Source organism: Anguilla anguilla, chromosome 1, assembly GCF_013347855.1.
Source record: "Anguilla anguilla isolate fAngAng1 chromosome 1, fAngAng1.pri, whole genome shotgun sequence".
Classification (NCBI taxonomy): Eukaryota; Metazoa; Chordata; class Actinopteri; order Anguilliformes; family Anguillidae; genus Anguilla; species Anguilla anguilla.
The window spans coordinates 28,082,913-28,100,556 of NC_049201.1; the positions used below are offsets into that span (position 1 = coordinate 28,082,913).

The 17,644-nt window shown below is 38.8% G+C and overlaps 1 protein-coding gene across 2 annotated transcripts; it reads left to right on the forward strand.

The window, feature by feature from the left end:
• The first annotated feature begins 220 nt into the window (after positions 1-220).
• On the forward strand, positions 221-10,356 carry manea (mannosidase, endo-alpha). 2 transcript variants are annotated; one of them, XM_035381821.1, is made up of 5 exons: positions 221-287; positions 1,196-1,861; positions 4,343-4,452; positions 4,743-4,819; positions 9,698-10,356. In XM_035381821.1, the coding sequence occupies exons 2-5, from the start codon at positions 1,345-1,347 to the stop codon at positions 10,332-10,334; spliced, it is 1,341 nt and encodes a 446-aa protein (XP_035237712.1). In that variant the 5' UTR covers positions 221-287; positions 1,196-1,344; the 3' UTR covers positions 10,335-10,356. The 2 variants fall into 2 exon arrangements, with proteins under 2 accessions (XP_035237712.1, XP_035237702.1); XM_035381811.1 differs by having other exon boundaries at positions 260-588.
• The last annotated feature ends 7,288 nt before the right edge of the window (positions 10,357-17,644 follow it).

The following is a 17,644-nucleotide window of genomic DNA, read 5'->3' on the forward strand; positions in this document are numbered from 1 at the left end:
ATAAATCTGGAATTCACGTTTAGGATATTAAAAAACTGAATTGTAGATATCTTTAATTGGAGGTTTCACTTAACAACAATACGTAACTTTAGTCTTACAAATATCTGTAATGTGAATTTGGTCACGCTATTAAATGATAAAAGGGCTTGCCATACAGAACTAGTCTTAAGCATATACATAAGAACTACAATACCCATAATGTCAGAAAAGTGGGATGGCGACAATCACCATGTCGTGCAAAGGTCGTCAGTGACGTTCCGGAAGTCTGTAAAGGAACTGAAGTAAACGTGAGTTCTGTTAAAAAGTCAAATTATTCAAAGTAGTACTGAAATGGTATACTACGTGAATGTACGATTTCGAATATAAACGGCTAGTTTGTAAACGTTCAGATGTCAGGTTGGTTTAATTACTACAGTTGCAGAGTTTGCTACCGAGCTGTGGCCACCAAGTTCACAAACAGTTCATGATCTACCGTTAGCTAGCAAACGTACCCAGCTAGCTATGTTTTGTACTATAAAACAAGCATGTGAGATGTAGGCTATCGAATACGGACTTGATTCCTTAGCGATTCTGTTTCGTGCTGACCTGGTAAGATGTCTTCGTGCTTCTGGACCATATGTGTGTGTGTGTATGTATGTATGTATTTATTTATTTATTTAAGTAAAGTGTTCTTGTTAAATTAGTTTGCCAGCTTTCTAATGCGATCATTTGATATCAGTTTTGAGTGTTGCAAACGGCATAGTCTAGACCACTGAATTGGTCAAGACCTGCCTAGAATGACTGCACTAGATACGTCAGTTGTTTTGACATGGGTGCGTTTGTGCAGATTTGCAATGAGCACGCAAACTAACTGATGTTTTTGAGTTGTACTAGTCTGAATTTAGGGTAGTGGTTATGTCGTCTGCCTGGGATAAACAATCGCAAAGATTGCATTGCTAGTCATGGCGTAAGATAATGTACAAATGCACAAACGTGTGTGTTGTGTTGGTTATACTGTATCGTGGATATGTCTCACATCAGTTACCATTTCGTTTGCATGACGTGTTTCTTTGTGACTGTTATCCTGGCATTTGAAACCAAAGCTTGCTTTTCTTCGAGCACATAATCTTTGCTAATTCTGTACTAATGAACCACTGTCTGTGAGTAATCACATCTAGCCTAAGTGTACTCAGTAACCCTTATTTCTTTTCAACAGGAGGCAATTACTATCACTGCAAAGTTAAAAAAAAAAACAGTAACAATAATAATGGGATCATTGGTCCTGTCAGTAATGCCTGGCTTGGAGACCTGCAATGGCCCTGTTAAGGATGGACTCAAACCTGCGTAGAAAGCTTCAAGAGAAGAATGGCAAGGTTTCGCAGAAAAACCTGCTTGACCTTGACTGGGTTAATACTCTTCATATTTGTTGTAATAATAATTTTGAAATCCTTGAGGCCGGAAGGTTTGGGGTTCGGGAGCCCATTTGGTCTTGGGCTTTTTCCACAACTCAGAAGAGCAGAAGGGGACAACGTTCAGCCACATGTTCCTAGGGACATGGACGGAACCAGTGGCAAAATAAGGTCTGAGGAAAGGGCCTCCGAACCCGAAGCTGCATTGGGTCAGTTCCCTGCCCCGAATTACAACCTTCACGTGTTTTACTACACGTGGTATGGCAACCCGAAGTTTGACGGCAAGTACATCCACTGGGACCACCCGATTTTGCCACACTGGGACCCCAAAGTGGCGGCCGGGTACCCAAATGGGAGGCACAGTCCTCCAGAAGACATCGGGGCCAACTTCTACCCTGCCCTGGGGGTCTACAGCTCCCGTGACCCCTCCGTCGTTGAAGCTCATATGCAGCAGATCCGGACTGCAGGTGTTGGTGAGCCAGAAAAAGCTTTTTCCTTCTTGATGCTCAAAAGTAACAAAGAAAGCTGTTGAATTTGTGCTTTATCCATAATTTTAGCACAGATTCGAGTGAACATTGAATCGAATTTCGTCCTTAACTTGACTCATAGTTATATGCAAGGCTGTCATTGTTCCCTAACATATAGCCTACAGTTTGGCAGGTTACTTGAATTTATTGCGTGCTTTTATTTGTAGGGGAAAAGTTCAAATGTAAAAATGTTAATTGAGCCCAGGTCTTTGTATACCATATTGATGTGATTAAGCACATTTCTATTCATAACCTCTAGGACCAGCATACTGTAAGTAATGTAGCCTACATGTAATAAAAAGGACACACACATTTATGAATTTCTAGTACAAACTGCAATGTTATGGGACTGAAAATCTTTCATTTTCAATAAGACACCATGTTTTGCAGCTACCATGTTAATGCTACTTTTTCCTCCCTTATTTTTTTAGAGTGAATATTTTTTGAATTACTTCAGATTTCCCAAACATAACAATATGATAAATCACAAAGAGGTGGCCTGAATAGATTATTTTTCTAGAATGCGAGTCTGTTGTGGGCAGCGTTTGATCTGCTGTGCAAGCACTGCTTGAATAGGGTAGAGAGTCCTGAGAGCCCTGGCTGAATAGATATCTGTATAGACTGAGAAATTCTGTGTGCATGTCAGTACACACACAGAATACTACATGTATCTGTGTATTTGACTGCCTACGTGAGTGCATAAATATAATGAAATTGTCATATAATCGTCAAATATATTGTCATTTCTGTATGTGCATACATGCATGCATAAAATGTTACTGTCTTTTGCCGTATACTGCTGAGATGAATCAGCATTGTTACAAATTGGTTTGGGGACTGTGCTTGTAACCATAAGGTAGTTTGCGGTTTACAGTCATAATGATGTCATTAACCTAGACAGTTAAATGAGTGTACTGGGGGTGTAAAAGATCTTCTCAGTTCAAGAGTTCACAATTTAGTATTGGTGGCAATATATTTTTCAGAAATACTTGCATACTTGGACTGTGTTCTGTTTGAGTTACCAGTAGCCTTATGCAAACTTTGATGCTTGGCATGTCCCACTTCTCTGTGCAACAGTCAACACAATCCTGGTCTGATTAAACAAGTATGAATTGTATTAATGCACCACTGGTTTAAAATAATAGTTCAATAGTTTCAGCACGCCTTCCTGTATCCTGGTGGTTTCTAGAGTATGTATGTCATAGGTATATCATTGCACATGTGCATGTGGTGTGTGTGTTTTGGATTTGGACCAACACTCAGGCACATCCATGCCGGTAAAAAAGATAAAAATCCCACGGGGCCGATCCAGTTGAAAAGAAATTAGGCTTATCACTGAACCTTTTGCAAGCCATTACATTACAGGAAAGGCACACATTTGCTAGCTTCAGCTTAACTGCTCTTGGTTTGGTGACTAGGTTTGATGGAGTACTTCAGCACTAAATGCCATCTTATCAGGAATCTGTTTGTTGGACACTGCGTAGTTGCAGAATTTCTGTCAGACTTTGGTTTGTGGTTCACCTGAGCTGAGATGAGTAGTCTCAGTAGTGATGACAAACATTTCAGATTATGTCTATTTCATTTTTGTAAGAGGCAGTAGTCATTAGAGGTATAATAGACCAAGGTTTCATACTGAACCACAATGCACCATCAAAATCATAACTAGATTGCTGATACTGTCATGCTGTGTGAATGGGGCAACATCAAGCTCATGGATGCACACTTAAGAGCTGTTCTTGTTTATTAGCTTTAAACCCAGCTGGTGGTCAGAAATTCAAATCTCAGGTATGTGGGCCTTACGGCAAATGACCCATCTCAATTATTTGAATTGGCAACCTGTGTACATATTATTTTTTATCTACTCATTCTTCCTTCAAATGACTACAATTTTGGTTGGGACAAAATGGCAGTTTGCAGCAATTGATGTTTTAATAAACAAATAGGATTTGCTGACTGCGCATACTCTCTTAACAGCACATTTACTGTTGTGTATCTGTCACGAGGACCCACTTTTACAATGTGACTCATTAAGCAACTGATGTAGGCTACAAGTAGCAAAATAAAGGACTCCTAATCTGTCAGTGTTTTTTAGATTACAAGTCATGCATATGACTTCATGTATTAGTTGGTTAACATGTAGGCCTACTTAAGGCATGTTTGAGACCGGTAGACAACGGAAAGCTTGTCTTTTTTGCAGTATGCAGCTTCATACATAGAGGCAACATTCAGGCATTCAGCAGACACTCTTATCCAGAGCGACTTACCAAAGTTCTATGCACCACGCAGAGCTGATGCCAATTGTCCATTTTTTGTCCATTTTTTTGCCCATGCACAAGTAATTACTGGGGTGTGAATTCTCTATATACATTATGAAAGATATGGAAATGTGGTTTGTCATTTCTTTACATCATTACTTCCCTGCTGTAGGTGTGCTAGCAGTTTCGTGGTACCCACCCGACATGAGGGATGACAACGGAGAGCCAACGGATGAAATTGTGCCTCTCCTTTTTGATGTGGCCCACAAATACCAAGTTAAGGTGTGTAAGGATGGGGGAGAATGCAGTGAAAAAATATTTTGGTTCAGTTAAATGATATGTCTTTGTAATGGTGAAATTAGTGTCAGCGGGAGTAGCCTATTCTTCAGACTGAAAAGACAGACGCGTGGGACAGTACTGCAGAGGTTCAGCGGTGACAAAAATGTTAAATGCATGTCTGTTATGTATGAGGCTCTTTTGCACTCCCTTAACAGGGAATGAATATATTAAATTGAGGTTAATTGTATTGCACAAGTGATTGTGACTGCCACTGTAACCTTGACACTGCACAGGTGGTTTTCCACATTGAACCTTACAAAGGAAGGGATGACCTCAGTATGTACAACAGTGTTAAGTACCTCGTTGAGAGGTGAGTATTATAATTCAGTTTTTATTGTCTTTGCCACTTGGTGTTTATTGGTGATAGAAGGGTGATGCTTCACAAAATTAGTGGAGTTAATGAAAACTAATGATGTTGGTGGACCTCTGTCAGTGGCTCTCTATGTTTGACCCAAAGACCCTCTCAAACACTTTCAATTATTATTAATAATAATAATAATAATAATAATAATAATAATAATGATAATAATAATAATAATTGATATGGAGGAACATTAATACAGTCTTTTGACTAAAATACATATTAGTCTTATACACATTTTAGTCATTTCACCTGTCTTAGTTTTAGTTTAGGACACTGAACATTTTAGTCTATTTTAGTCACCTTGTACTCATGTATTATTTCTTTTATTTAATCACTATAAACTGTCTCCTGTCTTTGAGCACACACAGATGTGTTCAGGTATTCTGTATTCCCTTTATCTTTAATATTTAAGCCAACAAGGAAAATGGAAAATGCTAGCATCACTATTGTTAAACTTGCCGTGTTTTGATGTATTCATCATCTTTAAACTTGAAAAAGGTATTTCTTACTGGTTTAATCAGGTGTTCTAGTACTTGAATAGATCAAATGTATGGAATGGCTAGGTTAACTGTTAAATGATGTAATGAATGCAAGAAAAACAATGTTCTGTTGAGGTAAAAAATTATTTTTGTTGCATCAGTTAAATTCATTAGAGTCAATACATTCAAGTCATTTAAGAAGGTGCCAGTATCAATCCGTTGCTCTCTCTTTTTAAAACAGAACACAGATAGTCTACTGAATTGTGATACTGCCTAATATATCTAACTAAATGGTCTTTTACAGCTTTTACTGATGCTCAAAGTGCTTTATGGGGCATGTCTAACTTTAGTAAATCTTCCAGCACAGACTTAGCATAATGCATTGTGGGGAAATAAAAACTTTGGAAAATAACACACCAACAGCAACACTCTTTATATCTATTTATCTTTATTTCTATTGATCTCCTGAAAATAAGATAGATAGATGGCGTAATCCCTTTTTAAATGCGGGATTACACCAAACCGATGGACGTTTGATGGTCGGCCGAAAACGTTCGACAATGGGGGCTGGGGGTGGGGGCTGGGGGCGTGTCTCGTTCGCACTGGTCAGGACTGATCTGTCCGAGTCCTGTGAAGTGGGCACTGCGCCAACGGTCTACCCCTCATTTGACCCCATTTGCATTCTTTGCTCGAGGCATGCAGTCGACACAGCAAGAGATCAGCGAGAGAACAGTGAAGATGATGTCCGACTCCCTGTCTGATTCCGAATGTCATCTGCAGTTAGTACTGGTTTGTCAAGTGCAGCTTTGTTCGTGATGGATAATTTAAAAAAAGCAGAGAAAGCGTAAGAGGCATTCCATGGGGGTCACGCAATGACCTCAGTGTGCTTTTGGGAATGTGTATTGCGAACTGGAGGGGAAAGCAGATTTCAGAAATTTCTCCCTGGTGTTTTACTACATTACATTACATTACAGGCATTTAGCAGATGCTCTTATCCAGAGCGACTTACACAACTTTTACATAGCATTTTACATTGTATCCATTTATACAGCTGCATATATACTGAAGCAATTCTGGTTAAGTACCTTGCTCAAGGGTACAACGGCAGTGTCCTTACCCGGGAATCGTACCTGCGACCTTTTTGTTACAAGCCCAGTTCCTTACCCACTGTGCTACACTCCGTCCGTGCAGTTTTGCATGGTAGAATAGTTGGTAACTCAGATTCAGCAACAGAATAAGAACTGTATAGACTGCATCTCGGTTGGGGAGCGGGTAATGATAACTCTGCAGTGCTTGGCCACAAGTAACCAAAAGTTTGTCAAACTGGGGAAGTATCTGGTGAAATGTAAAGAAAGATACACGTATAACAATGCAAAGAATATCAATATGCAGCGCTTGTCATGGCAACAAGTGTTTTGAAAGTGCTGCTGCAGAGACACCTGCCTTTTGTTGTTGTCTTCCAGTTCCGCCCCAGTTCTCGTTACTGGTGCCAGTGGGCTAACTCTTCCTTATACTTCGTGATTTCTTGCCCGACGCAGGGCTTTGTGTCCTTGCCTTACGTTTGAGTTGGAAAGGAACCTAAACCTGGGTCTCTTTGATGATGGCATTGTCTTACATGTCTCAGTTCTGTCATCATCATCATCATCAGTCCTAGGACTTTTTAAAAACTGCATCTGCTTGTGATTCTTTTATTTTCTGCGCACTCAGTAGTAACTGTTGGGTCAAGGAGGAATTCTGCAGCTCCAGTAGGAGAGAACCTCTCATCACGTAGATCTAAGAAGTGGCTGGAACACTGTGTGATGTTGCCCTCCATTCTCCGTGAAAGAGAAACTGTGTTCTTTTAGCCTGTGCTGGTCTAACGGAGCTCCTGAGGTCCAGGCAGATGAAAGGAGCACACGTGGATGCTTCACTGTGAAGCATCCGCGTGTGCTCTTAAAATGGTGACAGCAAGCCCTTGAGTGTGTTCAGCCTGTGCCATTCACTGGAAAGGCGACTATCCCAGCCCAGCTCATATGCTACCCCCCGGGCATCTCCTTCACAGAAATTGGATCATACTGTATGTGCTGGACCATCCGGTGGTCTGACTGTCTGTAACAACAGCAAGGCCACATCGCTGCAGCAACTGCTCAGTTGCCTGGTTTCCTGAGCCTCTCGCAACACATCTCACTTTGTCTAGAGGTCGCATCATGCTTTTCTCTTTTTAGCACTGTGTTCAACACTAAGTTAGGCAGTGGGAGCGGACGGGGGGTGGGGGTTGGTGGGTGCTTTGGGGATGATTGCCTTTGCGGGGTCTCCAAACACAGCTCTCATAAATAAATCCCGTCGTTTTGTGACGGCCATGCTGATATTGTGGCGGTGCGTCACAGATGAGTCTATGTAGGAGGGGAACACTGTGTCCCATATGTCACTGCTTTATCTCCCAAGCCCAGGTACGACAGCACATAAAGCCGTGTTTTCATTGATTGACGACTAGCTAAAGTGATTTTGGGCATTTACGGTCATCTGTGTAAGGAGGATGCGAGAAGGTCAGTACAATGTAGCAAGCGTGAGTGGGGGTGTGTGGAAGACCTGGACAGGTGAAAGGTCATTCTACCAAATACAAAGGTTTCATCGCGAATTGTGTACATTTTGCCAGGTGTGCTTGCACAAAAAATAGATATCATTCAAAAATGGTAAATTTGAACGCCTGTTACTGAAATGTCCATCCCATCACATCTTCTTCATAGAAAAAAAAAAAATAGAAACAGAAAAAAAAAACACTTCAGTTTTTTTTAATGGTTAAATCGTCATAAAGCAACAGGTAACAAATAAAACAATATTGTGTATTTCCTATATAGGTTACCAATCATTCAGATACTTTCATTATTATTATTACAATTATTAACAGCTTTATTGTTATATTGCTGTCATAGCCACACAGTGAAGGAGCTCTGATTCAATGTGACTGAATCTTTTCTAAACTGCTGCCAGAAGAGTGTGTTTTGACAGCTTCACACTATTATCTCCACCAGCGCTTTATCTTAAGAGATGTTTCAGTCCAACGATAGACAGAATGGCATCTGCTGCAGTCGCTGCGGAAAAGTCCATTTCTCTTTTAAGCTCCTCAAAAGTAGAGTCAACATGTTTTACCTGTAATGTGGATACACCTTTATAAGATAATGTTGAAAATCCAAATCCTGAACAAGTTGCACTAACTAATTATTTATCAGACTATTACGAGGATGTTGTCGAGCCTCTTCACTTTGATGGCTGACTATATTTATTTGAACCGGAATACACGGATAAAGAACTCATTTCAATTTGTGTGCGCACAGAATAGTGTAGCTTACATTCAATTCTGCAAGTTCAAACAAAATTCTTTTTTAATTTCAACCAAAAAATTTCAACATTCACATTAATTTTCACTTCTCAATAAGAGGTTTAGATAAACCGGACTTGCTTGAGGTATATCGAACCTGTAGCCTATCTTGATATGCCCCATAGACACTGTGGGGAAGCTACTGGCATCGACATCTTAAAACAATAGAAAAGCCAAAACTTGACAATGAAGCAGTTACGTGAAATACTATCAGAACCGATAGGATTGATGGAAAAATATTACAAAAATAAGACCCTGGTTGAATAAAACAGTGTTCACTGTCTGCTTCATGCACTTTGTATTGTTTTCAGACTGCTGAAACTTTGGGAAAGATATAGCAGCATTCCAAAGCAGCTTAATATTTTTCATCATATTTTTCATTGACAAATGAACACTGGTGCCTTCATAGATAGTTGCAGTTTGTCAGAAAACAATGGAAGAACACAAATATTTGTAATAGTTTTTTTTTTCTTTAATTGTTAGGATGCATTCATATACATGAGACATATTTTTGTTTGTCTCCTGCATATGAATATACTATGAGTTAACCTATTATGTGATGGTTTGTTGCCTAATCTGAAATCTCTGATTTAGTACTGTGTCCACACTCATAGAACAATGGTGGAAAAACATTTGAGCTAGTGAGATATGCTTTGTTCTATTACTGTTATATTTGTGTGTGTGTGTGTGTGCGTGCATGTGCGTGTGCGAGAGATATACACAGCACAGATTGGAGGGGGTTGGATTGGAAATGTGTGCTCCATTCACAGTATTAAGTACTATAAAAAAAGAATTGCAAAACAACTTGCTGGTTTTCCATTGAAAGCACTTTTTTTCAAATTATGGATTTATCCTAAAATAGTTGTGTGAATCTAGCAAAAATAGTAGCTAGAAATTGTCCAAAGTCATAGCTATAGTCCTATTTTCCAACTCCTCGGCACTCACCAGTACACTATTGCAGCTAACCTGGCATACCTTTCTCCACAGGTATGGGGAGCATCCTGCCTTCTATAGACACAGAACCAGTAGTGGAAAGCTTCTCCCACTGTTCTACGTGTATGACTCTTACCTGTTAAACTCGGACAAGTGGGCCAGCCTCCTCAAAGACACCGGCCGTCACACCGTCAGGAATACCCCCTTCGACGGACTCTTCATAGCCCTCCTGGTGGAGGAGAAGCACAAGAAGGAAATCTTGGCCGGTGGCTTTGACGGAGTGTACACCTACTTTGCCACCAATGGCTTCTCCTACGGCTCTTCCCACAGCAACTGGAGAACAATCAAGAGCTTCTGTGACAGCAACAACCTGATGTTTATTCCCAGCGTGGGGCCTGGCTACATGGACACCAGCATCCGGCCTTGGAACTTCCAGAACACGAGGAACCGCATTAACGGAAAGTACTACGAGACCGCATTCTCTGCCGCCCTGGAGGCCAGGGCCGACGTCATTTCGATAACGTCCTTCAACGAGTGGCACGAGGGCTCTCAGATCGAGAAAGCAGTTCCAAAGACAGCAGGGCAGACCAAGTATCAGGACTACTTGCCCCACAAGTCAGATGCCTACTTGGAGATCACACGCAAGTGGGCGGAGAAGTTTGACAAGGAGCGGGAGAAGTGGTTGGTCTGAGTCTGTGTTGAGTTGTTAAGATAAAGAAAAATCCTGAAAAGTCAAGACTGTAGTCAAATATTGCATGGTACTTTGCTTAAGTGTGTAAGACCTGTTACAGAATGGACTGGACTGGAGAAGAATGGGGACTAAAAAATGTTATTTTCAATGTGGGATGCTAGGAGGCACCGAGGATGAGCTTTGTGGGATTTTTTAAAATTTTACGAATGTAATTGTGAAGTTCTCTATTCCATTTCTGACATGAGACAAGTATACTGCATTCTCAGTTGATTGTTTTTAGTTGTTTACATTTTTTGGTCTTCTATGAAAATCTCTAAAGATAATTGTTTAATTAAGTCTATCTTAGAATTGTAGGAATAAATATAGAATGAAATCCAGTTGACCACATGTACACATTTTATCACTGAGTTTAGGTGATTGCCACTAGCTAACAAGCTGCCTTTCTTGTTTTTGGCATTTTTGCTTTCAACTCTCATTACGTCCACAGAACATGGCTAGCACATTCTTGAGTCTGACGATTCTACACAAAACTACTCCCTTCAACCTCGTCAACTACTGTTTACTTTGTTCTGAGTTCTTGGGTTACAGATTTGGTAGTCATTTATTAAGGACTAATAGGGAGTCAAAATGTGTTAAGTGAAGACGACAAATGCATGAAAGCCTTGAAAGGGGTTTGGCTTCAGGTTTCCAGCCGCACTGACATTTCTTAACAGCGGTGTTCCTTACTGTCACTGTGTTCCTGCATGAACACCTACCTCACCTTCTAATCTATAGAGCAGTACTCTGTGCATGTCTACTGTTTTACCTGTTTTGTGTGGAACAGCCAGGCTTTTATCTCCAGTTCGCCAGCACGCGTGTTCAGTTCGACCTGGGACGAGTGGTCAGGTTAACTTGTTTTGTGCTAGTTTGGTTAATCAGGCGGCAGAAAAAAAACAGGCATGAAGGAAAAATACGTAGAAATGAAATTACAAACATGGATGTGGAACACTGGTTATTTGAAAGTACTTTATACTGTATAATTCTTTATGTTTGGTAATTTTGGGGAAATAACTGGGAATGTTTAGGATACAGTGAATTTTAAGCATCTTGACAGACTGCATTCAGTGAATTAATTTTGGGGAGATAACGTGGAATTAGTAGAATACCGTGCATATTCACTCACTTGACAGACTACATTCAGTGAATGAAAACTATTCCACATGATTCTTTGCATGCGTTAGCCTACATGCACCCAATATTGAGTGCCTCAGTCACAGGTCACATAACATGCGGGCAGAGTATTAATTTCAATTCTTACTGTGTAGGTTGATAAATTAGGCAATGCCCAGTAGTAGACAGAGGAAAGTTGCCTCAGTCGCCTTTATGCAGATGCTAATGAGGTGGGGTGGTTATTTAACCAGAGTTTAACCGCCTTGTGGACTGAGGGCAGAAGACATAAAAAAAATTTAAAAAACGTTTTTGTTTTTTCTTTCTTGTAAATTACGTAGTCAGTAAAACAGCTGGATACTAACACCTACTCATTTCAGCTGTGTTAACCTCTCTCAAAGCATACATTTAATTTTGGTGGTACATTTACAGTACATCCTAAAAACTGTTGTGCTTTCTCTACGATGGTGCCTGTTCCTGTTTAAAGCTTCTGTTAAAGATGCGAACACCTCTATGTTGCCATCAAATTTATCTTTTATGCTTCTCTTTTTCCACTGTTGCACTTGCAGCGGACATACGTCTGGTATTAATAAACTGCACCAACCCATCAATTCTCCTGTGTTTGCAGTGTCTTTTGATATTTTTCCCTCAAAGCTGTCAATGGCATAATTTGACACACTAGCTTTGCTTTCTACTGTATTTTGAATAGAATAAATGCTGCTGTTCGGCTAACCCTGAACACACTTCCCAACAAGGACCACTAGGTCACCCGTAGATTAAGTATGAAAATGCATCATTGAAGGAAGGGGGGGTGCTTCAGGATTTATTATATGTCCAGCTACCGTACGTGTTTATGGGGACATACGTTGGGGGTAAAAGGGAAAAAGTCAGCTGAGAGTGTGCAGAAGTGCTTCTGATTAACTGTAATCAATAGCGAAAGAGCATAGGAGGAGGGAGAGTTAGCAATGCTAGGCGAAATTGAGAAAGCTACAAATTCTAGTTTGTGACTGTGGCAATTAAGGCACATTAAAAAAGTGATTTTAAGTTCTCTTTGCTATTTCTAACCAATGTTAAGTGCAAATGTATTTTTTCCTCCTAATTTTTAATGCCATTCCTTTTTGCAGACCCATCATCTGACTTCGGTATGTGCTAATTTAAGACTGTTCTTGTGAATCTTGCTGCCAGCTGATGCTGATTTCAGCTGCACAGTAATTCAGTCAGAAGTTTACACTTCATGTGCAGCTGGCGCAGGCAGACTGCATGTTAATGGTAAATGGACTGCATTTATATAGCGCTTGTATCCAAATCGCTTTACAATTGATGCCTCTCATTCACCCATTCACACACACACTCACACACCTGCAAGGTACCAATCAGCTCATTGGGAGCAATTAGGGGTTAGGTGTCTTGCTCAGGGACACTTCGACACGCCCAGGGCAGGGATCGAACCGGCAACCCTCCGACTGCCAGACAACCGCTCTTACCTCCTGAGCTATGTCGCCCCATGCGACATGCACCCAATCAACCAGAACGGCTCCTGTGTGATGAGATGGAATATCCTAGCTGACTAATAGCCTCCCGCCCTGTTCTGTCCAGTTCTATTCCATCCTGTGGGGCTGCTGGTGGTAGTTAGCATTAGGCTAGGCATGTGAAAATATTAAAATTTCATAGTGTGATTACCTTGGGCAACGTTTTCACGATATACTATATTATCGTGATAGTTACTTAGGTTGATTGTCTTAAAACACCATTAAAGCATACTTCAATGACTTGCAATACTATTTCATTCAGAAAACATCTGTTTTTAAAATGTTTTATTGTTAAACATGTACAAATGTTAATATTTGGTCCATGTAAACACCTAGTTGCAACAAAATAACAATTCAGAGTAAATATAAACTGTTTTCAATGCAATAACATGCAGCTTATTCAAGTGAATGTAAACATTCTAGCCTGCTTTTAAACAAAACAAAAACTGCAGCTTATTCAGAAAAAATGTAAACATTTTGGCGCAATATTAAACAAAAACTAACTACTTATTAAAAAATAATTAAAAAATAAAAAAGTGCATATAATGTTGCCATTGTTTCCAGTAAATTTTCCTGCTCCATCCTCCACCATCGTACAATGAAAACTTCCTTTATGTTGCTGTACCAACTGAATGTCAGAGAATAAGAGGTGCTCCCCCTATATGTCTGTAGCTAGATATTACTCTGCTTCTTCAATTTTATAGGAGGCCGATTAACGGTAAGATGCAACAACCAGTTATTTCGGTAATGCAGGTGATATTAAATTTTGATGATTATATAACTATCAATGGTTTTATTTATTTTTTTTGTTTTATGTTTAGCCTATAGTTATATTGATTATTATCACATCCATACATTGACCTGGTAAGGATTCAATACCAGACCACCAGGGACATCACTGTACTAATACCCAGCCTGTTACGAATACCAGAGACCTGACAGTCTATCCTTAAAACAGTTCCAACAAACACAGGAAAATGAGTTACCAAACCAAAAACCAAGACAGAGCCCTTTAGGATGAGAAGTCTGATAACAAAATACTTCTTAAGTTTACATAATTGAATTACTGTAGACTTTATTAGTAAATGTTAACCCCAAAGAGAACACAGGGTACTGAATCATATAAAACAGAACATATACAATTACCATCTAATTCAAGGTGGTTGCGATTTATTCAAAATCAAAAAATACTCTTGCTCAAAATGTTTATGTTTTTGGCCTTAAGTGCAAATATTTTGGTATTGTGATATTCATACATATTTTACAGAAATTCTATCTGTTACAGTAAGCAGCAAGCTAGCCTGCCTTCTAGTAGGAGAGAGGCTTGCAGGTTGTCAGTGGAAAGATAACATTAATACAATCTGGTCTCATCAAATTACAGGCATTGTTTTAAAAAAAATCTTGTGAGTGGGAAAAAGGTTTATTTCTCATAACCGTCTTACACAAAATGAAATGCCATACCAGCTGACTTTACATCTCCTATCTAGGTCACCTTGTGCCCAGTGGCTATTAAATGTATAAGACCATTAGACATGCTATTCAGCCTGGCTTTGCCTGATGAGAAATATTATTCAAATAAAAACTAGATGTGGTTAGCACATTTTATACTTACCAACATGTGAGGGGTTTCAAGACCTACTGACTACTGTATCAAAAAAAAAAAAAAAAAATATATATATATGCAGTGATTACCAAAGTGAAAACTAAATGGTCGATTCCATCTTGCTATCTGAAGGTCTGAACGTTCAATGTGATTCAAATGTGAGTGGTGATTGTTTATGTTTTTAGTGTAAGCATTTTGTAATGAGAAGCTGAAAAACTAATTACCACCTAGTGGTACCACCTATTTTTTTATTTTATTTTTTAAATTTATTTATTATTTAGAAGTCTGGTTTTGGATAAAAATAAATAATTCAAACCTTCAGATAAAACACTTTTTTTGAGGGGGGGGTCCTGTAAGGTATAAATGCAAACAATGTTTTATATGTAATATATAATGTATTATATTTGCCAAATCCATATCTGAATGTAAATGTATCAAACCAAAGCTTATGAGAGGATTAGTTAAAAAGATACACACAAATATGTAGAGTGGATATTAAGAGCGTTTGTGGCCAGTGCGTCAGTAAATGGAGTGAGAAGATAAACTGCCTTTCAAAAAAAATGCTAAACTAAAATGTGTCCAGAACTTTTTTTGTAATTAACAGGTTTCATTGGGTTTTGGTTTAATTTTGCATGTCTGTACTATTATTATTAATCATGGCTCTTCAAGAGGCTTAAATCCCCATCTGGATTATTTGATTATTATCGGTAATGCCCTTGCAGCAAAACAGACATTTAGTACAATGGATGGTAAATCGCCAGATAAACAAATTTGAACCTGAAAAATAATGTCAGTGGCTAAATTTATATCCGGCTTTCCCAGAAGACTTGAAATTCCACAACATATGGGATTTGAGGCCAAATCCTGACTGCAAAAGTCAAACTGATAGTTTTGAAGAACCTGATAAATTATGCTAAATATCTAATCTGTGAATCTATGACATGCATTTAAAAGTGGTGCTATGCATTAAACATTGCACACAGTTGCAAACGATTGTCTTTGTTCAGTTTTTATTTTATTTTATTTTTTTACATTTCTGGATGTGATTATTTTGTTCTACCTATGTTGCTATATCGGATTTTTTTTTAAGAACATGAAATTCATGTTTTATGTAAGTCATGTTTTGCTGTTCTTGATGTTATTTTCCAAATACATATATATTTTTTTAAATAGAATAAAATGAATGATAGTAGACAGAAATGTTATCAGCCATAATGTTTATGTAAAGTTTATGATCAACTTTCCTGTTGCAACAAAGATGTGAAAGAAGAAGTCCTGTCTCACTTTTAAAAGCCCTGTCAGTCGTAGTCATGGCAGGTTATACCTCCCCATTACTTTTATAACTCACAGATCTTATGTTTTTTAAATGTAATTGGTGTTTAAATTTGATAGCTCTAATATTGAATGATAATACTGACACTGGTTTTACATGTCCTTATACTGTTTTCAAGGAGCCACTATCTGTAAACAGAACATCTTAAAAAAAAAAAAAACTGAATATATTTTTTTTTTTTATAACAGGTAAACACCAGATAAAAAACATGCTTTTTTCTATTCATATTTGTACCTGTCAAGCAAAAACTGCTGCTGGCCTTATGTTATGTTTATGTTTTCAGGCTTTCAAACTAAAATGATGAACCTCTAGCTGGACCATTTTTTTTAACTTTAGGCTAGTAAAAGACACAAATATTCTCCTTTTTCTAAATGCAAACCAATATCCATCCATCCATTATCTATACCTGCTTATCCTGGACAGGGTTGTGGGGGGTGCTGAAGCCTATCCCAGCGTGCATTGGGTGAGAGGCAGGAATAAACCCAGGGCAGATCGTTAATCTATCGCAAGAAACCAATATAGCCAATGATATGCTAGCAGTTGCTTTCTCATATTCTAGGCCATACAGCCTAGCAAGTGCTGTGACCAACCACAAAATGTATCCCCAGACTCGCCCATCAAATCTGTAAGAAAATGATTGTAACTGTGAAGTTAACTGGGTCAACTCCAAAGCAAAGTATTCTAAAACTGATAAAATAACCTTTGACGTATCTACACTTAACACAGCAGAGGTAAATGATTATTATCATTATTATTAGTATTATTATTATTATTATTATGATCAGTGTGAAAATATGAGGAAATATATTAGATTTTTTTATTTTGAATCATAAAATAAACACCTGCCCATTCTTACAACAGATAAGCAATTGTTTCACTACTATTCATAAATAAATAAATATATATATTTTTTGTTTTAACTCTCATAATAATGATCATATAACCGAAGGGAACACTAAGCAATAGTGTTAACTCTCTTTTACAAGCTGTTGTTTACAGTTCTGATCGCTCAATTCAAATTCAGCCCAGAGAAAACGGTTGCCCGGAGTGAACACAAAAAGCCATAAAGTAAATTTCAGTCAGCCCCCATAAACACGCACGCATGCACAGACGCACGTGCACAGACAAACGGGATATTCAAATGTATGTATTTCTTGGTGGTGTTTTTGACAAATAACTAAGATAGCATGAAATGTGTATATTAATGTGTTGCACTGTGAGCACTTTTGGCTAGCCTTCAAAGAGAATGACGTCATGTTCATAACATCTTCACCATGTGTTCCTCACATGGTTGAGGTGTGGGAGAGAAATTATTACCTAAGGCATTTGTTGTCCTGTTTGACAACATTTACGATGGAAATTGCAGCTGAGAGTATAGTGCAGGACCTCACCAATTACACGCACACGCACATATTTGTGCATGCGCAGATATAGCTGCACCTGCTCCGGTAGTCAGTCGCATCTTCCAGCTCTCACATTTTTTTTGCCGAATGCAAAATATTATGTTACAAAGGTGTGCAATCTACATGGTTTCAAACTGGGATTCATTATTCGGCTAGTCCTACATTGGCAGCTACGCTGGGGGTGGAGGGGGTGGGGGTTATTACCACGTTTTTAGACTCCATGACTATCCCTTGCATTTCTTAACAAAACGCCAGTTACCATCACACAGTATTTATTTTTTTTTTTAATGACAGCT